General features: G+C 56.6%; 1 protein-coding gene across 1 annotated transcript; it reads left to right on the forward strand.

Moving 5' to 3' along the window:
• The first annotated feature begins 17,062 nt into the window (after window positions 1-17,062).
• Podnl1 (podocan like 1) lies at window positions 17,063-22,107 on the forward strand. The gene is made up of 10 exons (XM_046437045.2): window positions 17,063-17,243; window positions 17,397-17,618; window positions 18,276-18,369; window positions 18,630-18,694; window positions 18,806-18,915; window positions 19,477-19,633; window positions 19,840-19,955; window positions 20,355-21,012; window positions 21,481-21,629; window positions 21,708-22,107. The coding sequence occupies exons 1-10, from the start codon at window positions 17,241-17,243 to the stop codon at window positions 21,868-21,870; spliced, it is 1,737 nt and encodes a 578-aa protein (XP_046293001.1). The 5' UTR covers window positions 17,063-17,240; the 3' UTR covers window positions 21,871-22,107.
• The last annotated feature ends 297 nt before the right edge of the window (window positions 22,108-22,404 follow it).

Raw genomic sequence — 22,404 nt, forward strand, 5'->3', positions numbered from 1 at the left:
CCAACAGACCAAGCCATCAGTGTGGTGTGTGCAGCTGTACAGCTGGACCTGGCTCCAGGGACACCCTGGACTCTTTAATATCAGCCTAAGATAAGCCAGGCTCACGCCAGCCAGGAGGAAGTCACTTTCATCCTAGCCCATAAACATGCCCCTCTTCCTTTCAGGGAGCCAACGGGTCTTGCTCCCCGACACTTCTGTCAGGTCGTGCTCAGCAAAAGGCACTCTGCCGTCCTGGTTCTGTCTGCTCCCTTCCCTGGTCTCATAGCCCCTTGGGGCAGGTCCTCATGCACTAAGACTGGGCTGTTCTGGAACAGCAAAGAGTTTACCAGAATTCTGCTCTGGCTTTGCAAATATTCTCTACATCGAAAATGATTTCAAAATAAACAGCTTTCAAGAGTGGCAGAGATCTGGGCAGAGTGGCACAAACCGGTAATCGCAGCGACGCAGGAGGCTGAAGCAGGAGGATCACAAGTTTAAGGCCAGCCTGGTAACTTAGTAAGACCCTGTCTCAAAAAAAAAAAAAAAAGTCAGGTGGCACTGGAGATGTATACAGGGGTCAAGTGCTTGCTTGGCCTGGGGGAGACCCCAGGTTCCATCCAGCACTTCAAGAAATCAAAAGGCAGCAAAAGGCAGGTGGTGGCGGTGACTTGGATTTAGGTCCCAGCAGTGGAGATGGAGAAGAGTAGCCACATTCAGAGCCAATGGGTTACGCTCATATACTGCACATGAAGGTAGGGGGAGAGAAAAAGGAGTTAAAGGTGACTTTAGCAACCAGGCGAAATATTTAGCAAAATGACGGTGCCATTTTTAGACCAAAGGAAGACTAGGGAGAAGCCAGTTTGGGCCAAAGCTGTTGGAAATGTATGTGGAAAAAATAAAAATATTTTTCTCTATATACTCACATCGCTGTCAGTACTTTAATTCTAATTTTAAATGTGGTGGGGGGATGAGGTGGTTCTCACATACTGAATTAGTAGTCTGTTTTGCAATACTATAAGGAAATGTTTGAGGCTTGGTAGCTTTATGAAGAAAAGAGGCTTATTTATTAAGCTCACAGTTCTAGAGATTCAAGAACCCGCACCTGGCAGTGGCCTTCTTGTTGGTAGAGTCTCTGGGCTGTGCTGGACATCACAAAGCATGTGTATGTGTGTTCTAGTATCTCAGTTCTTATGAGGCCACCAGAGTCAATCTTGGTGGTTCCAGTCTAATGAGCAAATCTAATCCTAATCTCCTCCTAAGACCCCAGCTCTAAACACCATAGTCAGATTAAGTTACTGCCCTTTTAATACCTCACAATGAGGATTAAATTTCAACACATGGGGCTTTGGGGGACACTCAAACCTCATGCAAACATTGCACAGACCAAGTAATTCTTTGATTCTCTGGACTCAATTCTGATATCATCCACCGGGAGACAGCACTAGATCCCACAGGTGGAGGGCTCAGCCCCAGGAGGCTGCCCCCATCTCAGATGCTAATTGCCAGAATACTTTGTTACCTGTGCTTCTGACCAACCAGCCCATCTTAATAAGTAAAACCCTTTCCTGAGGTCCCCACAGCTCCTTCCTCAGGAAAGGGCTTTCTTATAAGATGAGTTTATTATAAGAGGATACAGCCCAGAAACCATCAGATGGAAGACATGCATATGGCAAGTGCCAGGGTTTGTATGTGTTCCCTAAAGTTCATATGTTGGAAACTTAACCCCCAGAACAACAATGTTGAGAGACGGGACCTTTAAGAGGTGATGAGCTCGTAAGGGCTCTGCCCTGGTGAGCGAGTAAATGTTGGTCAGCTTTTCAACATTGCAACCAAAAGACACAACAAGAAAACTTGGAAGAGAAAGATTTATTTTAGCTCATGGCAGCTGGGGAGGAGACAGGGAAAGGGAGAGGGAGAGAGAAGGTAGGGAGACACACCAGAAAATAAATCCTTCCAGGGAAAGCCCCCAGTGACCCACTTGCTCCAACTAGGTCCTTCAGCTATCAGTGAATGAATTCAGCTACGAGTCTGTCAAACAGATTAAGCTGCTGATGAGGTCGGAGCCCTCAAGGGCTGAACATTGCCTCAAAGCCTCACCTCTGGACCCTTCATGTTCAACTTTTCATGCTGAAAGGGATCATTCCAGATCCCAACCATCACTGTTCCTTATGAGGAGAGTGGGTTCTAATAAAAGGATAATTTTGACCTTTTCTTCTCTCTCTTTCCCCCTCTACCCCTCCATCCCTTCCCCTCCCTCTTTCCCATGTGATGAATTCTGCCGTGTCATGACATGACAAGGAGGTCATCACAAGGGGTCTTTCTCCATCTTGGATTTCCCAGCATTCCGCTGGGTCTGCAATGGATTTCTATTCCTTATAAGCCACCCAGTCTCAGGTATTCGGTTATAACAGCAAAAATTTAAAAAAAAAATGGATGAAAACAGCAAGGGGTGAGGGAAGGGGTACTCCCACGCCTCCTTGGGGCACCTTCCCAGCACCTTTATATACGTCATCTCCGAATTCTGTCCTTACGGGGGTTTGTGGAGACTTCGTTGCAGGGCGTGATTGATTAAATTGTTGGCCATCAGGGATCAATTGGATTTCAGCCCTTCTTCTTTCTACCAAAGTTGGAGGCAGAACTGACCAAGTTCTGTTGTCTAGTCACATGTTTGGCTTTTCTGGAAACGAGTCCCCTACCCAGAGGTTGTCCAGGAGTCCCCAGCCATCAGTCATCTTCTAAAGGACATTCATCACTTCAAAGATTCCACGGGTTTCGGTTGCTGTGTTTCAGGAAACTTAGAGAGGAGCCACAGTTTCTTATTCAACATCACAATATGTCTTTAGGAGATTCCCACTCCTCCTGCAGACCCTAGGGGAACGTGTATTGGGGAACAAAGCCTTCCCTTGAGCACTTACAACCCATGCCAAGTGACTTCCCAACACTGCAGCCAAACTGCTTGTCCTTGGGCAGTCTCCAGTCCTCTTGACCAGTGACCTCCTTACCTAGAATGAGGAATCCTCACAGGGGCCTCTCAGGGACCCCCTTCATCCCTTTCCAGAGCCCACCTCCACTCACCCCAGTGGAAGAGACTTCCTATCACCTCATTGCTGGATAACAAACAGCCCCAAATTTACTGTGGGGTAAATTTGTAAAGAGTACAAATGCTCCTTGGGGTTAGGTCCAGATCAACCCATAATAAACTGAATATACGGCAAATGGAAAATGCACGTTGTGTTAGGCAGCTTTCTGTTGCTGTGACAAAATACATGAGATAAATAGCTTAGAAGGAAAAAAGGTTTATGTTGGCTCATAGCTTCAGATGTTTCGGTCGGTCCATGGTCACTTGGCCCTGGCATCCCAGTATGTCATGGGGGGGAACACGTGTCCAAGGAAACTGCTCATTTTATGATCACTGGAAAGCAAAGATAAAGGAAGGGGTTGGGGTCCCGATATGTCCTTCCAGGACATGAACCTGATGACCTAACTTCCTCCCATCACACCACCACCTCACGGTAGCACCACAGGTTGGCAACCAAGGTCAACACGTGGGCCTTTGAAGGACACTTAAGATGGCTGACCAATGGCCCATCCCAGGTTAGCAGTCAGTACACTGGAGAGTGGGCTGACGGGAAGCTGTGGTCACTGCCACCGCCCAGTGCTACCAGACAGGATTAAATTGCACATTGCTGGCCGAGGAAGAGCTCAGGATTCAGAACTACAAGTAGATCTTCCTACTGGATGCCTATCACTTTCACACCGGCCCCAAGTAGAAAAACCGTACTTCAAACCATTGCAGGTTGAGTTACCTGAGGATCTCCTCTCGCGGGAAGCCAGGGAGATCTAGGTTGGCCTTGGGGACTATCTGTGGCTCTCCCACGGCAAGAGATTGCCCAATACATGTGACCTTTATCTCCACTCTGACAGGAAGATCCCTCACGGTGGCTCCAGAGACTGGACGACCCAGTTTAACCTTTCTTGGTGAAGAACATCCTATGGAGGCCTTTGATGTTTGCCAGTATAAATAAAGCAGGCGCCGGCTCCATTTTGGCCAGAGGCTAGAAGCTGCCTCTGTCTGCTCGGCCTGCCGTCCTGCCCCCGCTTTTGAAACTACTTTCTGTGTGGTGTGGCTTTTCAGCTTTTATTTCTCAGCCGGCCCATTCCACCGAGGGGGACCCCACTTCCACCACCCGGGCAGGATGCGGGCGAGCGTTGAGGAGCTCACGGAGTCGCGTATCCCAATCACCTCTCGTGCTCCCAAGGTTGGCCAGGAGCGGAGGGCGCCCTTGGTGGCTCTCACTCTGCATTTGTCACACAGTTACAGCCAGACACTTGCAGTGGCCCGAGTCACTCACCCGCCGGCTTTTGGCAGGGACTTCAGCTGGGGCTGAGTGGCCTCACTGAAACAGAGTGGCCTCTCCAGTTCTCTTGGGCTCCCTGACAGCATGGCGACTCGGGTCCCCGAGTGAGAACAAGAAGGAATCCATGTCCCCTGCCGGACCTGGGCTCAGACATGCACCTTACGGCAATCCCCTGGGGCTCCCTCTCGCCCCTGTGACAGCTCTGTTCCTGTCTTTCATGGTTTAATAAATCCTACTCCTTCCAGTGTTGCAAAAAGGAAAAAGAAGAGGAAAGAAAGGAGGGAGGGAGGGAGGAAAGGAAGGGGAGTAGGGGAGGGGAGGGAGGAAGAAAGAAATCACATTTTATGTCCAGCAAACTCTATTGAGTGAATTAATCCCAAAGATCCAGGTGGAATGGAACCCGGGGACTTGCACGGGCCAGAGGGATGCTCCACTGCTGAGGTGTACCCAGCCCACAGAATCTGCTGTCCACTTCTCTCTCTCTCTTTCTCTCTCTCTCTCTCTCTCTCTCTCTCTCTCTCTCACCAGGGATTGAACTCAGGGGCACTTGGCCACTGAGCCACATCCCCAGCCCTATTTTGTATTTTATTTAGAGACAGGGTCTCACTGAGGCTGGCTTTGAACCTAAGATCCTCCTGCCTCAGCCTCCCAAGGCACAGGGATCCCAGGTGTGTGCCACCGCACCCGGCCATAGTCCACTTCTTGATGCAGAAATGGCAAGGCACACTGTGAAAGAACATAGGATACGGGATACTGTTAGATAGTGTTATAATATATTGGATATCACAGTCTGTCCCAGGCATTACACAAACCATGAAAAACCCGTCTAAAACAAAAACATTCCGGTATCTTTGAAGACATGATGTTCTCCAACGCCCCTGAAAGTGCTCACGTTCCTGAATTCTGTTCCGTCGTCTCCATATGTTCCCATCTCTTACCATCTATTATTTGATCCGCCTGTTCTGTGTTTTTGCATTAAGGGCTTCCGGACAGCCACCCTCTCCTGGGACCTCCTGTCCCCACTGAACAGTACCCTGCTGTGGTCCGTCCACCCCGCGCAGAGCCACAGTTCACCCCCTTTCACGACCACACAGTAAACGTCCAGGGTTGTGCTTACCTGCTGTCCTGCGGAAGGACAGGTGGAGATCCCATGTCTGAAGGCTGGCGCAGGGACGGGGAGAAGTCGGTGGTAAAGCTCTGCGGAGGAAAGAGAGGGTGAGGGGGGAGAAAAGAGTAAGAAGGAGAGGCTGGAGGTTCTCGTGATAAACGCTTCTAGAATATTCCATCTCCTATCTCCCAGGGCATCCGAGCACGTCTGTCCCGGGCACATTCATGAAATGGAATGACTGGTAGGTGCCGGAGCGGTCACACTTGTGACGACGTCTGACACTGTGGGTTCCACTGCCCACGTGGCCATCGGTGCTTGACGCTGTCAGACCTCTCCGCACGTGGTCTTCACCCGGCCGGACCCAGCATCTCCACCGGGAGCTTCTCCACAGAGACACACGGTCGCGGGCTGGTAAAGTCCCTAGGCAGCTTTCCCGGGGCCCCGCCCCCACCCACCAAGGGGGTCAGTGCCTCATCAGTGCCTTCTCCTCCTCCAGGGCCTGGTGTCTCTACGACAAGCACATGATAGACAGGACACGAACACAGGGGGATGGCCGTGGAGGAGAAGGCGCAGATGGATGTGGGATCTCGGAGCTCAGGCACAAGGGGTGGTCCCCGGGGTGGCACTACAGGGAGGTGGCGGAAACTGTAAGTGGTGGGGAACGTAAGACTGTGTGACAGCGACTCTGTCCTGTGTAATCAGAATGCATCAAGAAAAAAAAGGAGAAGAGAGGTGGGACCTACGGGGAGGCCCTTAGGTCATTGGGGTTGAGCCCCCAAAGGGCAGACAGGGACCCCAGCCCCTTTCTGCCTTTTGCTTCCTGGATGAGAGGATCAGTTTTGTTTCCCACCATGAAGCACTGGCTGCCACGGCCCCCAACAGTGAGGCCAATTACTTAATTAATTAATTATGGACTGGAAGCTCCTAAATGGTGAGCCAAGACAGACCTTTTCTCTTTATAAGTTGATTATTTCGGGTGTTTTGTTATACTCACAGAAAGCTGACTAACATGCCAGAATCTGGGGAAAAGGCATGGAAAGGATTCTTCCCTAGAGTCTCTGCCAACCAAATACCCTGATTTCAGATTTTTGGACTCCAGAACCAAGAGAGAATAAATTTCTATTATTGCAAGCCATGCAGTCTGTGGTGATTGCTGTGGCAGCCATGGGAAAGGAACACAATGACTAAAGAGTCACTGTCATAGAAGTCCAGCAAACTCTGAGAAAGTGTCATAAACTGGAGGAGACCAGGATGGAGGGAATGCGATGTCCTCAGTGAGATCCTTGACCAGAAAAAGGAACCCCGGTGGCAAACACGGTGACATTTTTTTTTTTGAAATTTTTTAAAAGGTGTACACGGTGCCTTCATTTATTTATTTATTTATCCTAATTTGTCATACATGACAGAGGAATGCCTTATAATTCACATTACACACATAGAGCACAGCCTTTACTTATTTATTTTTATGTGGTGCTGAGGATCGAACCCAGGGCCTCACACGTGCCAGGCGAGCGCTCTGCCCCTGAGCCCCAGCCCCAGCCCCAGCCCCGAAAATTAAAACACGCAGAGCAGTTTAGTTAATAGTATTATGTGGCATTTACTTCCTGGTTTTAATAACTGGACACCCCGTGTTTACGCTGGATGCAGAGTACCCACGAAGTCTCTGTATTATTTTTGCAAGTTTCTGTAAGTCTAAAATTATCTCAAAATTAAAAGTTCAAAAAAATACACGTTGCATCTTTCCTTCCTCCACACACCGTCATTAGGTCCCCGAACACATTCTAATTTAGAAGGTAGCTGAGCTCCCCGCCAGGGTGAAGGCTCCGCCCCACAGTCCTCCTCTCTCCTCTTCCCCTCCTAGTCCACCACCCAGTGTGAGGGACCCCCGGGGACCCGGGCATGCTTCTCTGCCCACCCCGCACTAGTGTCCGAGCTCCAGCCCCCAATCCCGTGGAGGCTCCATCCTGTGGGACGGTCACACCTAGGAGAGAGCAAGAGCTTGGCTCTTAACTGGGCCTGGTGGCTCACACCTGTAATCCCAGCGACGGGGAGGCTGAGCCAGGAGGACCACAGGTTGGAGGCCAGCCTGGCAACTGAGCAAGACCCTCAGCAACAGATAAATAAGTGAATAAATGGGACCGGGGCGTTTAGCTCAGCGGTAGACCATCTCTGGGCTCAACACCCAGTACAGAAAAACCCCAGCTCTTCCTGTGGGTTAAATATGTGATCACTCATCCCAAACTTCATCTGATGAAGCCCCAACCCCTGGGGTCGGGCGCAGCTTGGGGTGGAGCACTTGCTCAGCACGTGTAAGGCCGTGGGTTCCATCTCCAGCCAAGAAAGAAAAGGAAAGGAATCCTGCCCCCAGGGTGAGGAGGCGAGGAGGTGGGCCTTTGGACGCCATCAGGTGGTGACGCTCCGTCCCCATCGGAGGGGCAGCGACAGGCCGTGGGGCCTCCGAGAGGACGGCGGCTGCACAGGACCCACCTTCCTGAAGGATGAATGTTTTTCTTGCAGGAACAGGTTAGAGGTCGCAGGAGTCTGGTCCCCTTGTTCCCTCTTCTACTCTCAGGGTCCTATCCTTCTACCTTCAACCGTCGATTGGTTTCACGTGTGACCCTCACCAGAACCTGAGCCGATGAAGCTGCCCAGTCTCAGGTTTCCCGACTCCAGAACTGTGAGCTAGAATGAACCTTTTTTCTTTATAAACCATCTAGTCTAAGTTATTCTGTTACAGCAACAGAAAATGAACTTTGTCGGGGCACTTCTAACAGGAGTTGGAGGGAGCTCATCGGAGCGTTCCACCATGTGAAGATGGGACCATCTAGACATCACGGAGCCAGGCCCTCGCTAGACAGAGAATATACCTGGGATTAACCAGTTCTCCAGGGACCCCCAATTCCTTCCATTGGAGAATGGTAGTTAGAAATCAGGATCTGGGTGCGAGGGGTGCACATGGCCACTGGGACATCTCGACGGAGCACATTTTATTCAATATTTTTTCCTTATTTGGTTTATAGCTTAAAACCTATAAGTCTTTAGATCTCTAGTATAAGGGTCTCTGTACTCGGATGCCAGGGCCAGGCCCGCCACCTATGCTGGCCTCTCAGGCCTTCCTTCTCCTGCAGATGTGGTCCCCTATGCTGAAGGTCACCGTCCCTGGGGAGCCGCTCTCTGTCTCTCATTTCTCTCCCTACTTTTCAGGGACAACAGAGCACAACTTTATCACCGATGACCCTCCCCCTTGTTCTGAGCATGTGTCACATTCCAGAAGACAACCCTCAGCCCCCGCTGTCAACAAGCACGTGTACAGGTCACACAAGTGCGCGTGTGCGCGTTCAGACCACACTTGACTCACACGAATCACAAGCCATACACGGAAAACAGACTGGAGACGGGACGAGACAAGTAAATGGAACTAGAAATTAAATTTTCTACCGACATCAGAGACCACTGGCTTCCCCCCCCCCCCCGCCCCGCCATCCGTACGGGGGTTTGAACCCAGGGCCTGTGGATGCCAGCCAAGTGCTCTGTCACTGAGCCACATCCCCAGCCTGGAGACTGCTGGCTCTGAACACAAAAAGGCCTGATTCAGTCCTCTTGGTGTCCCCAGCTGCTCATGCTGCCCTGTCCTCCTGTTGGAAAAAATAGCCACAGGCCAGGTGCAGGGGAGCAGGCCTGTAATCCCAGTGACTGGGGAGGCTGAGGCAGGAGGATCGAAAGTTTGAGGCCAGCCTCAGCAACTTAGTGAGGCCCTGTCTGGATGTAAAAATCAGAAAGGGCTGGCGATGAAGCTTGGTTCCAGGCTCACTACAGGGAAAAAAAAGGAAAGACAAAATCAGTAACGGAGTCTCGTGTTCACCTGGCACGCCGTGCCACAGCCTTCCCTGCCTCTATTCTGATGCCCTGCGTCTGGGGCCTCCCCCTCCCTTGGGTCGGCCATCGCTCAACAGCACTTCCAGAAACAGCCCAGCTCCTCCGTCCCAACCTGCTACCCTGCCTCACCCGCCCCCTCCTGGGGCCGCAGGGTCCCCTCTCCCTCTGCCCCCTATGCAGGCCATCGGAGCTGCCTCCTCGGTGGCCCGTCTTCGGCCTTACTGAACCTGTTTTCCTGTCCCTCACTGTGTCGTAAAACACAGGACTCAGGGGTGATCCGGGTGGAGCCGCAGCCTGGGATCCAGCTGTTCACGAGGCAGAAGCCAGTTCACGGCCAGCCCGAGCCGCCTCCCAAGACACTGTCCCCAGATACAGTAAACCAGACTGCCAGCGGCTCGGTGGGGGGGGCCTGGCCGAGCAGCACAAAGCGCACTGTTTATGGTCGTAGATGGACACGATACCTTTATTTATTTTTACGTGGTGTGCTGAGGATCGAACCCAGGGCCTCACACGTGCTAGACAAGTGCTTCCCCGCTGAGCCCAGCCCCAGCCCTAGGCCCTGGGTTTGATACCCATTGGGGGGCGGGACGTATCCCAGCAGCTTGGGAGGCTGAGGCAGGAGGATTGCAAGTTCAGAGCCAGCCTCAGCAATTTAGTGAGGCCCTAAGCCACTCAGTGGGACCCCGTCTCTAAGTAAAATACAAAACGGGCTGGGATGTGGCTCCGTGGTTAAGCGCTCCTGGGTTCAATCCCTGGTACAAAAGAAAAGAACCCCCCAAATACCCCAAAGAGCATGTTTGTAAGGGGACGGAGGAGGGAGCGAGGACCTCCCTTCCTGCTGCTTGGAGTGGATCAGGTGGATGTGGAACTCACCTCAGGGACAGCAGCACCCCCAGGGAGACGGAAGGAGACTAGGTCCCTGAGGGGGTGAGCTACCCAGCGGCCCCCAGGGCTTTCCTGCAAACACCCCCCTCATTTGAGCTGCTATTAATTACTGTGAGCAGAGGAAAGCGATATGCAAAGGAAGTGCACAGAAGAGGAGAGATCCGAATCCCCTGGAGCAAGATGAACTGAAAAACTTCATTGTTTGCCTGTTTCTAGTAAAAATATCTCATCACCTTTTATAAAATGTTTTGTGACCGTACATAACGCTCCGGCCAGCTCTGCACAGTGGCCCCGATTTCTCCACGTCCTTGCCCATACATGTTATTTCTTCTCATTAAAAAAATAGTAATAACAGCAATCATAACGGGTACAATCTTTTTTTTTTTTTTTTGGTACCAGGGACTGAATCCTGGGTGCTTAACCACTGAACCACCCACCCCGAGCCCTTTTTAATATTTTATTTAGAGACAGGGTCTCACTGAGTTGCTTAGGGCCTCGCTAAGCTGCTGAGGCTGGCTTTGAACTCGCGATCCTCCTGCCTCAGCCTCCCAAGTTTCTGGAATTAAGGTGTGCACCACCACGCCCAGCTCATCATTGACTTTTTACTTAGCGTCGTCGTGTTCATATGGGAAGAGAAGACCTATAAAAAGCTGATAAACACACGAAAAGATGTTCAGCATTGTTTGTCATCAAGAACATGCAAATAAAGCCACATGGAGATACCACGGCACACCCGGGAGAATGGTTGAAAGGAAAAAGACCCACAGCCCGTGTTGGCCAGGTGGCCAGGTGGGGCCTTCCGGCTGGGTGGAGAATCAGGGTCCACTTGGAGTTACAGGGAGACTCCCCACGAGATCCAGCCCGAGAAGAATTTTTTTCTTTAAAAAAAATCATATTTACTCAAAAGATTTGTACCCGATTGTTCATGGCCACTGTATTTGTGATAACCCAATGTGGGAGACGCCCTAGAAGTTCATCAACAAGAGATGGACACGTGGCCGTCCCTTCACACGCCGAAACAATAAAGAACAATGCACCCGGGGCTGGGGCTGGGGCTGGGCGACAGAGGCCCCCCAGCACGGGCAAGGCCTGGGTTCCATCCTCAGCACCACGGGGAAGTAAGGAAATAAAATAAAGGTGTTTATTGTGTCCAACGACAACTAAAATATAAATCCTAAAGAAAAAAGATGAACCAGTCAATGGATGGAGCTGGAGAATTTCATGCTAAGCAGGATCAGCCAGTCCCCCCAAAACAAAAGCGAATGTCTCCCCGGATGTGTGGACGCTGATGCACAGCGCAGGGGGCGCAGGGGGCGCAGGGGGCCCGGGAGAGGCCCAGAGTCACTGTAGGCTGAGGGGAGCGAAGGGAGGGGATGGGGCAGGAAGGACCCCAGGATGAATCCCCATTAGCGCCCTCTGTGCATATGGAACTGTGGCGGGGGGCGGGGGTCCACTTCATGGACAGCCAGAAGAACGAGAAATTGTGCTCTGTCCAGGTGTTCCACTGCCATGCATAGCTAACTAGAACAAATAGAGAAAATTAAGGGAAAAAAAAAAGAATGAACTTGGCACCCACAGAGCAACACGGGCGAGCTTCAAAATCGCTCCCCTCAGTGGAAAAATCCAGACACCAAAAATCCCACACTCGGGCTGGGGGTGCCCTGGGTGGTAGAGAGCTGGCCCAGCACCCACGAGGCCCTGGGTTTCATCCTCAGCATAAAAAGTAAAACCAGAAAACCACTGTGATTCCATTTATGTGAATGTCTAGAAAATGCAACGTAATCGATAATGACGGGAAGAGACGAGAGGTTGCCTGGGGTTTAGGGCACGGGGAGGGGTGACAAAGGGGTACTGCCAAGCTTTCAGGCTACCCCCAGTGGCAGAGCACCTGCCTGGCACATGTGAGGCCCTGGGTTCAATTCTCCCAGCACCGCATGTAAATAAATGAACGCTATAAAGGCCCATCAACATCTAAAAGGTCCATTGACAAGTTAAAAAAACAAAAAAAAAGACTTCATCTCACAGCTTGTCATTTATATTTCAATAAAGTTTATTTTAATTCCACAGATATACAAAGACCGTGAGAAACCCCACCTACTTCTGGCTCCAACAGCCATTCCCCCCAGAGAGCCTACCCGTGTATTTTGAGGTTGGTTTGTTTTGTTTTGTTTTTATTTTTGGCTTTTGGAGACAGGATCCCACTAAGTTGCTCAGGCTGGCCTCTATCTTCCAATCCTTGGGCCTCCATCTTCCAATCCTTCATCCTCAGCCTCCCCAGTAGCTGAGACAACTGTAGGTGCAGGCCACCGTACCTGGCTTAACATTTTTATGTGTGTATTCTATATTTTTTTTTAATGTATGGAAAGGATGAATATTGTCACTTTCACTCTGTAACCAAGATTTCACCCTACTCACATCTGTCCATACAGGATTTGAAAGGTGGCCCACCCAAAGGGTAGAAGCCAGGTGTAGTGGTGCGCACCTGTCATCTCCGTCACTCAGGAGGCTCAGGCAGGAGGAGCGCCGGTTTGAGGCCAGCCTCAGCAACTAACTGAGACCTTGTCTCAAAATTTTAAGATTAAAAAAAGAGGGGGCTGGGGATGTGGCTCAAGTAGTAGCGTGCTCGCCTGGCATGCGTGCGGCCTGGGTTCGATCTTCAGCACCACATACAAATAAAATAAAGATATTGTGTCCACCTAAAGCTAAAAAATAAATATATATTAAAAATTTTAAAAAAAGAAGAAGAAAGGATAGGTAGATGTTCTCACCCCCAGAACCTGTGAATGTGACCTTATTTGGAAAAAGGGTGTTTGCAGATGTAATTAGTTAAGGATCTTGAGGTGGGATTATCCTGGATTGACCGGGTGTGTCCTAAATCCAAGCTGAGCGTCTCTGTCCCAGGCAGGGGGGGGGAAACACAGGCGGAGGAGCTGACCCAAAGTGCGTGGGCATCGCTGGGTCGGCTGGGGCAGGATGGACCCGGGGCCGAGGGAGTCCAGATGCACGCTCTCTGCCGGAGCTGGGGCAGGCACCTCTGGGCGAGGTCGGCCTTCTAGATTCTTTCTGGTGCCTTCGATTCCACAGGGGACACTTCTCATGCCTGCCCCCTCCCACTCTCAGGTCTGGGGACCCCCGTTCACCTGCACCTCCGGCTTTCCTGATCCCCAGTTTGCAGGCAGCCGACTGATCGCGAGGGTTCTCGGGCTCCGTAACCGCGGGATCCAAAGCCCCCATCTCTGTGTCCCCGCGTCTGGAGGCAGCCGCTGGATCCAGGGTGGCGCATCTCCAGGTGCAGCCAACCTCAAGTTGAAAACACTCGGGTCAGGAACTTCCCTGTGCCGGGCCAGGTGACTCCTGCCCATAGTCCTAGCGACCAGGACGCTTCCAGCAAGTGAGCTTCTAGGGGACGCTCCAGATGGGGACCTGGCAGCACCTAGAGGCTCATACCGTGGCCTAAAGGACAGTGGGCCACAGGTCCGCGTGTCACAGTTTGGCCCCAAGCTGCTATATCATCGGAGGCAGCGGAGTCTCCAGGTGCAGGGCTTAGTGGGGGGTCTTAGGCCATCGGGGGACACGTGCCTGAGGGGCCTCTGGACCCTGTCCCTCTGTGCTCCCGACTCCCAGCGTGAGCTGTCCAGTGTGCGTGTGCTCTGTGTGGGATGCTGCCCTGGCCAGCGCCCCACAGTGCAGCCACCAGGCCGGGCCCAGTGGCACATGCCTGTGACCCCAGCAACACAGGAGGCCGAGGAAGGAGGATCACAAGTGTGAGGCCAGCCCGGGCAAGTCAGCGAGACTGTGTCTCAAAATGAAGTAAGAAGGGCTCAGGGTGCAGCTCCAAGGCCGTGGGTGACATGCGATACTCTGTGTGAAGTCATCACACCTTCCCGTGATGTGACGAGGAAGTCTGCGCCCTCGCAGTGCACACACACGGTCTCCTGCCCGAGATTTCTGATGCTTGGTTGGTTGAATCCACAGAGGCCCAACAGGCTGCTCCGGAGACTGACGGGAGAGAGAGCATCCGAAACAGGTCGGGGTCCCTGTCTCCCTCACTCCGAGGACTAAGGCTGGCTTAATGAACAGCCCAAAGCTCCATGCCAGCCCCCCGAGCCCCCCAGCAGGAAAGACTCCATCCTGGCCCCTGCCCCTCTCCGCTGGACCAAGTGGCCTCCCAACTCGTCCTCAACCCAACAGGTTCCACTTTCCCCAACCTGTGAAATTATTTGAACATGTCGATGATCCCTTCCTGTAGGAACCAGATTCACCTTGGCCTTTGGTCACTAGGGACCCCACAGGCCCTGCTTATCCACTCTCCCGGGTGCGCTCCTGTGGCTTCCTCATGGTGTGTGTGTGGGGGCGGGTCCTCTGAGTATACGTGACTAATAAACTCATGTTGCACTAGTCCAGAGGTGTCCAGGCCTTCTGTGGCACGCAGGACTCAGGCTGCTTCTGCTCTGGGGCCCCGCCATTCCAGGCCTCTATTCTCAGGGTGGTGTGATGTCAAAATGACTGCTGAGTTCCAGCCATTACATTTACATTCCAATAGCAGAAAGTAGAAAGGCACCCTCTTTTTTTCCTCAAAGTTCACTTATGCTTCTACCCTGTTAGCTAGAACTTGGTTGTATGGTGACATTTAGCTATAAAGGAGGCTGGGAAATGTCCTTTATCCCAAGAAGCCACGTGTCCAGTGAACTAGCAGTAATTTGTGGATTAGATCTAGATGAAGGCTGATGAGGGAGCCCGGCCTCAGCCTCTCTCTCTCTTGAGGTTGGATCCACTGTAGGCACATCAGCCTGTGCCTCCCACTTCCTGCGACCAAGCCTGAGATGAGATTGCGACACTAGTGCCCACGGTGTTCCCTCAACTGTCCCTCGTCTCCCTGACCCCACAGCCCTCCCTGACCTAGGGACCAAGCCCGGGCAAACCGTCCCACACACGCAGCCGAACCCTGCGTGTGCTCCCTCATAAGCCCCAGCGTTGATCATGCAGGTGTGTGCTGGACAGTGAGGTGACCGCGGTTGACTGTGCTCCACCAACGTCCCTGTGGAACTGGGAGGGTCAGGGCGGGGCAGGGCGTGGCGGGGAGAGGAGAGTTCCGGGCAGGGAGATAAGGCCAGTGCGTGCATTATTTACAGGGGAGGGTTGAGAGTCCTGGCCAGGCCGCACATTCTATCCTTTGTGACAGTAGGGAGGTGACAGTGGACATGTGCCCAAAGCTAGGCCAATGAGATTCCAGCTTGGGGCTTCTGCTGAAGCTGCGGTTGTGCACATTTGGCTGCTGGGATAATACGCTGCACAGGTGAGCCTGCTGGTGGAGAGGCGGAGACAGAATCCACCTGGAGGACGTCGTTCGAGCTCCTGGATCCAGCTGAGCCTGAAGGACATATTCCCCCATCTTTCCATTCATGAGGCAATAAAAGCTCTGTTTGCATTAGTTAGTTCAGTTTAGGTCCTCCATCCTTCCCAAGTGTCCCCAGCCACTTCAGAAGCGCAAACAGCTTGGTTCTTGTTGCTGCTTCCCTGGGGTTAAGATAAGGCCACAGGATTTTTGAGTGTTAAAACTAGAAAGTTCCAGGCAAGGTGACAGCCCTACAGGCAACACCCTGTTCATTGATGGCTCCCTCCCTGCCCCAGATCACGCCTGCGTCCCTCCAGGTGACTCCTCAGAGACAAATGCACCAATCCCTGTCTAGACGGCCCCCCTCCATCATGCCTGGTCCCAGCCTTCCCACCACTCCGCCACTCCCCGGGGGAGCGCGAGGCAGCTGACGGGCCCAGCTGGTGAGTGGAGCTGCTGGGGGTCTGACCCTGGGTGGAGTGGAGACCCGAGGTCCCTCAGGCATTGTCCTCCATACGGTATGTCAGGGTTAGGACCTGGAATGTCCCCCATGGACTCGGGTACTGAACACTGGGTCCCTAATGTGGCAATGTCAGAGGTGGGGCTCTTGGGAAGTGACCGGCTCAGGAGGGCTCTGTTCTCCGGTTAGCCTGAGGATGGGGTCATTGCTAAATGGACGACAGGGAGGTGATGGCAATGTAGGAGGTGGACCGAAAGGAAGGGAAGGTCCTTGGAGGGGCTTCTTGGTGACTCTCCTGTCCCCAGCCACTTCCTCTCCCTGGCTCCCTGGCTGCCAGGAGGTGAGCCGTTTTCTCCTGACATGTCCCTTCTGCATGATGTTCTGCGTCACTGGAGGCCCAAAGCAAGGGAGTGAGGTGACCCCGGACTCTGAGGCCATGAGCCAAATCCATCTTTTCTCCCTTACGTTGATGGCCTCAGGTATCTGGTCACAGTGACAGAAAGGGAACCCAGGATGACCTTGCTGAACTCTGCCACGCACCTGGGAGGTGGGACAGCTGTCGCCCCACTTACAGAGGGGGACACTGAGGCCGAGAGGCGGTGGGTCCAGGCTGAAGCCGGTCAGGCCGCCGGGCTCACTCCCAGACCCGCCGCTGCCTCTGCCTTGGAATTTCCCTCCCGCCCTGTGGCCATCTGGGGAGGGGGTGCCTGGCCGCCAGCAAGGAAGGGGAGGGGGGTGCTGGTGGCAGACTCCGCCGAGGGTCCCCAGGCTGGTGTGTGGCTGACAGGCCTGGTCCAGGCCCCCTTGACCCCTGGCTGCTAGCCTGGCTCCTTGGGTACCTCCCCAAAGCCGCCTGCCCCCCACCCTGTGGTTGGCCCAAATACCAGACAGGGCGATCTCAGCGTTTCCTCGAACATTCCTCCTCCCGGCCCAGCCCCAGGCGGGCTGAGGTTACAGAAGCAAAGCTGGGTGGCTGGGCAGGGGGGACAGAGGGGGACGGAGGGGGCCGAGGGCTGGGCTGGCCAGTCCTCACCACCCCATCCGGCTGCCTGCCCTCCCTCCCTCCCCAGGGCGGGACGGGGCTGGGCCAGCCGCCCTGCGCCCCTGGGAGAAGGCTGGGGGTGGCCCGTGTGGAGATGGAGGACGGGAGCCGTCACAGCAGAGGTTCCAGGGGGTGACTGCCGGTGGCACCAGGAGCCCTGGTCTCAGGGTGGGCGAGAAGGCCGAGCGGGGGCTGCCATGGTAAGGTGCGGCGGGGTCCGAGGGGGGCCGACCCGGCCTCCAGCCCCACTCTGCCCGCTGGCTGTGGTGGTCCCTCCCCACGAGGGGATGCTCCCGTCGCCATGGTGACCCGCACTGGCCTGGGGCCATGCTGACCCCTCCCTCCACTCCCAGCGGCTGAGTTTGCTGCTGTTGCTGCTGCTGCCGGGACCCCCGGTCGCCCCCGGCATGGAGGACCCCACCTTTCCCCACCCGGGGGAGAGCTCGCAGCCCCCGCCGCGGGCCTGCCCCTGGCGCTGCTCCTGTCCCCGGGACGACACGGTGGACTGCGCCGGCCTGGACCTGCAGCTGTTCCCGGACAACATCACCAGGGCCGCTCGGCACCTCTCCCTGCAGGTGGGGCCCAGGGAGCGGAGGGGGACCCAGGGGTCAGAGAGGAGAGAAGCTGGGAGACGGGGAAGCCGCGGGTGGAGGCGTGGGGGCCACCAGCAGGAGTGACACCCCGGCAGTGAAGAGGCTGAGCCGCGGGGGTCTGCGGCGGAGGTGGGGGCGCTCGGACGGGGAGGGCTGGGGCTTGCGTTCAATGGTGGAGGTTATGGGTGCCGGGGTCAGAGGTGGGGTGCCTGGGGCCAGAGCTGGGGCACCTGGGGTCAGAGGTGGGGGATTATGTGGGGCTGACTATGGGTGGTGGGAGTTGGGGGTCAAGGTCTTGGTAGCTGTGGGATTTTGAAGAATTGGTAAAAATGGGGTATTTGTGCCCCAAAGAGGGACACTGAGGTCCAGAGAGGTGGCAGAGTGCAGGTTCCAAGCAGGCAGGCCGGCACCCATCTGGGAGGTTTCCGGGTCCGCATCTTGGAGGGGCCTGGGTTGTCTGTGGTCGGTGTGGGGCAGTGGGGCCTTGGAGGTGGCTTGTGGTCAGGGCCATGGGTGACTGGAGTGGACTGTGCGGTGCTGCTGCTGGGTGTCTGGACTTGTTTGGGCTGGTGGGGGCTTGGGGTCAGGGCTGAGCAAAGGGCCCTGGGGGTCACGGTGTCCACGCCCCCCCCCCTGCAGAATAACCAGCTCCAGGAGCTCCCATACAACGAGCTGTCCCGCCTCAGGGGCCTGCGGACCCTCAACCTGCACAACAACCTCATCTCCTCTGAGGGTCAGCACCTCCCGTGCATGTGGGGCCATGGTCGCAGCTGCCCCTCCCCTGCCCGCCCCCCCCCCCCAAGGGCTGTGGGCAGCTCTGCGGCACTTCCCAGAAATGCCCTGTGCTGAGCAGAGTGGAAACTTGGGGGCCGGGGCAGCTGCGGCTTCGGAGTGGGGGCGGGGGGCGGGGACCGGGTGCCTGGGGAGCCGCCTGTCTCCAGCCCCCAGCCTGCCCCCCCAGCCTGGGTCCCCTCACCGCCCCCGCCCGCCCAGGCCTGCCTGACGAAGCCTTCGAGTCCCTCACCCAGCTGCAGCACATCTACGTGGCCCACAACAAGGTGAGCGCCAGCCCAGCAAGGGTGTCGCCTGGAGGGCGTCACACAGCACCTGGGAGCCAGGGGTGGCAGAGTGGGCTGGGGGACTCCGGGACAGCAACTGTGCCCTCGCAGCTCTCGGCAGCCCCCCAGTTCCTGCCCCGCTCCCTCCGTGTCGCCGACCTGGCTGCCAACCAAGTGGCGGAGGTCTTCCCGCTCACCTTTGGGGAGAAGCCTGCACTGAGGTAGCCCTTACCCTGGGAGGGGCTGAGGGGGCGTGGCCTGCTCTGGGAGGGGCTGGGGCGTGGCTGCCCTGGGGAGTCGCAGGGGAGGTCTCTGCACTGGGGGTCTGGGGGTCTGGGGGTCCAGGGCCTGCGAGCTGCGGGGAGGCCTCTGGGCAAGGGAAAGGCGCGAGTGCACGCACACACTTACACTCACCCCCACCCCCACACACTCCCACTCCCACTCACTCCCACTTTCACACCCACCCACATCACAATCTCACACTCTCTCCCCACACCAGCACACACACACCCCCCACACACAATACACTCACACACAGTCAAACACACATTCACAACCACACACATACACTCCGACTCCCACACTCCCACACACACACGCATACACACATTCACACACACACACACACACACACATACTTCCATTCACACTCCCACTCCCCCCACATACACACACACACACTCACACTCCCCGGTGCTGTGGGCGGCCCTGAGCTGGGGTGCAGGGCCACAGGGGCTGCGGGTGGCGAGGCGGGCTGGTGGCCGCAGCCTGGCTCCCCTCAGGTCCGTGTACCTCCACAACAACCAGCTGAGCAACGCGGGCCTGCCCCCTGATGCCTTCCGCGGCTCCAACGCCATCGCCACCCTCAGCCTCTCCAGCAACCGGCTCAGCTACCTGCCGCCCAGCCTGCCCGCCTCGCTGGAGCGGCTCCACCTGCAGGTGCCCCCCTTGCGCCTCGTGGCCCACCGTCCCCCTCGACTCTCCTGGGGGGGTGCTTGTCTCCTTGCTTTCCACCCTCCCAATAGACCCCCAGAATTCCAGTGGCAGGAAGGCGAGCTCCTTGGCCCTCCCTTCCTCAAGAGCCTTCCGTGGCTCCCCTAAGCCTTGGGTCCCAGATCCTGAGTCCCATCCTCTCCCTCACCCAGAACAACCTCATCTCCAAGGTGCCCCGAGGAGCCCTGAGCCGCCAGACCCAGCTCCGCGAGCTGTACCTGCAGCACAACCTGCTGACGGACAGCGGCCTGGATGCCGCGACCTTCAGGTGGGCAGGGTGCAGCCTCCAGGTGCAGCTTCCAGCCGCAGTGGGGGCTAGCACTTCCGGCCTTCAGCCCCCGCCCTGCAGGACTGCTTCCCCAGGCCTCGTGTGATGAGTGCCTACTGTATACCGGGTTCAGTGGAGCTCCTGGCAGGGATCCTTGTCCCCTGCTCCTCGGCACTGAGGTTTTATGATTTAACGTCCCAGCTCCGTCTCAGGCCCAGAAGTCTGCCCGGTAACCCCCACAGCTAACCCTCAGGCTGGCACAGCTCTGAGCGCCCCATGTTTGCTCCCCCCTCAACCGGTCCCCCAAGTTGAGGTCTGCGCTCACCTGACTCAGGACCCCCCAGTCCCCCGATGGGAGACTGGGCCTCTCAGAGCCGGCTGACCTCCCTCCCCCACCAGCAAGCTGCACAGCCTCGAGTACCTGGACCTGTCCCACAACCGGCTGGCCTCGGTGCCCGCAGGCCTGCCCCGGACCCTGGTCGTCCTGCACCTGGGCCGAAACCACATCCGGCAGGTGGAGGCGGCCCGGCTGCGGGGGGCCAAGGGCCTGCGCTACCTGCTGCTGCAGCACAACCCGCTCGGGGCCTCGGGGCTTCCGGCCCGGGCGCTGCGGCCACTGCGGGGCCTGCACACGCTGCACCTGTACGGCAACGGGCTAGACCGCGTGCCCCTGGCACTGCCCCGCCGCCTGCGGGCCCTGGTGATGCCTCACAACCACGTGGCCGTGCTGGGTGCCCGCGACCTGGCCGCCACGCCTGGCCTCACTGAGCTCAACCTGGCCTACAACCGCCTGGCCAGCGCGCATGTGCACCACCGGGCCTTCCACCGGCTGCGCGCCCTGCGCAGCCTGGACCTGGCAGGCAACCAGTTGACCCGGCTGCCCACGGGCCTGCCCACAGCCCTGCACACCCTGCGGCTGCAGCACAACCGGCTGCGGACCCTGGAGCCTCAGCTCCTGGCCGGGCTCGAGCAGCTGCGGGAGCTCAGCCTGGCGCACAACAGACTCCGCGTGGGTGACATCGCGCCTGGCACCTGGCACGAGCTGCAGGCCCTGCAGGTCAGGGAGGCCGGCCACAGAGGGCCCCCCTCTTGTCCCAGGGCCTCCCCATTCCAAGGTCCTGTGGTGCCACCGAAGGACCCTGGGCTGGGCACACAGGTCCAGCCTGGGACCTCCCTGTGCCACCCAGGTCTGGTCCTTGCCAGGCCCTTCACCTCCCACTGGGGATGCAGCTGGGCAGGGGGCACGGCTCCTGTCCCCCTCCTAGTTAGAAAGGTCAACAGAGTCCCAAGTGTTAGGCAGTGATGAGGGGTGTGGGGACACCCGTCTCCACCAGGGATTGGCTGCAGGAGTGGGAACCCCAACTGTCTGTGCCCCCAGGACTGACAATAGGGCCTGCCCTGGAAGGGACTCAGGTCACCTTCATAGAGTGAAGGGACAGGCCACCATGGGGGTGGGGGAGAGGAGGAGGAGCCCCCGGGAGTGGAGGTTGGGGTGACCGGCCACGGTGCTCTCTCCCCTCCTCAGGTGCTGGACCTGAGCCACAACGAGCTGTCCTTCGTGCCCCCGGACCTGCCCGAGGCCCTGGAGGAGCTGCATCTGCAGGGCAACCGCATCGGCTCCGTGGGCCCCGAGGCCTTCCTGGGCACGCCCCGCCTGCGCGCCCTCTTCCTCAGGTGCAGGTCGGGGCGGGGCGGCCTGCTGGCCACAGTGGCCTCCCCTGCCCCTGCCCTCATGGCTGCCTCTCTGTGCAGGGCCAACAGGCTCCACATGACAAGCATCTCGGCCGAGGCCTTCCTGGGCCTCCCGCACCTGCGCGTGGTGGACACGGCAGATAACCTGGAGCAGGTCCTGGTCCGGCTGCCGTCCACAGTACCGCATCGGCCACGGCGGGGGCCTGAGCCGAGAGGGACCTAGCTGAGCCGCCCTGGCCCCTGGGGCTGCCCCGGGAGTGGACTTCAGAGACACCGGCCACCTGGGGCCTGGGACTCAGGGGAGCAGGCTCAGGCACTGGCTAGTACCGCCCCGTGCACAGCCACCGGGGAGGGCCTGAAGCGCAGGCTGAAGCTCGCTGGCCTCCAGGTTCCCAGTGTGAGGACCACCCCCGCCCTGTCCCAGATGGAGGTGGCACAATAAAGCCGAAGCTTTCCAGCCCTCCTGGGGCCAGGTGCGCTTCTGGGGCGCTCCCCTGCCTTCCCGCCACGGCCCTGCCCGGGCAATCGTTCAGGTCCCCTGGCCAGTGACCAGCAGGGGTGGATTCTGAGGTCCTAAGACACAGTGGGTCACCCTGCAACCAATGCACAACCCAGCCTTATCCCCAAGTGCACAAGGCCACCTGCTGCAGAAACAGGAGGCAGATGCGCAGACCCTCAGGGCCCACTGCAGCAAGTGGCCGTCTCACGCACCCTGCAGGGGCTGCCTGTTCCTCCCCAGGGTGGGGTGCGGGCTATG

The sequence above is a fragment of the Marmota monax genome, unplaced genomic scaffold (assembly GCF_021218885.2).
Source record: "Marmota monax isolate L192 unplaced genomic scaffold, Marmota_monax_Labrador192_F-V1.1 WCK01_AAM20220418_F8-fsc00021, whole genome shotgun sequence".
Lineage (NCBI taxonomy): Eukaryota > Metazoa > Chordata > Mammalia > Rodentia > Sciuridae > Marmota > Marmota monax.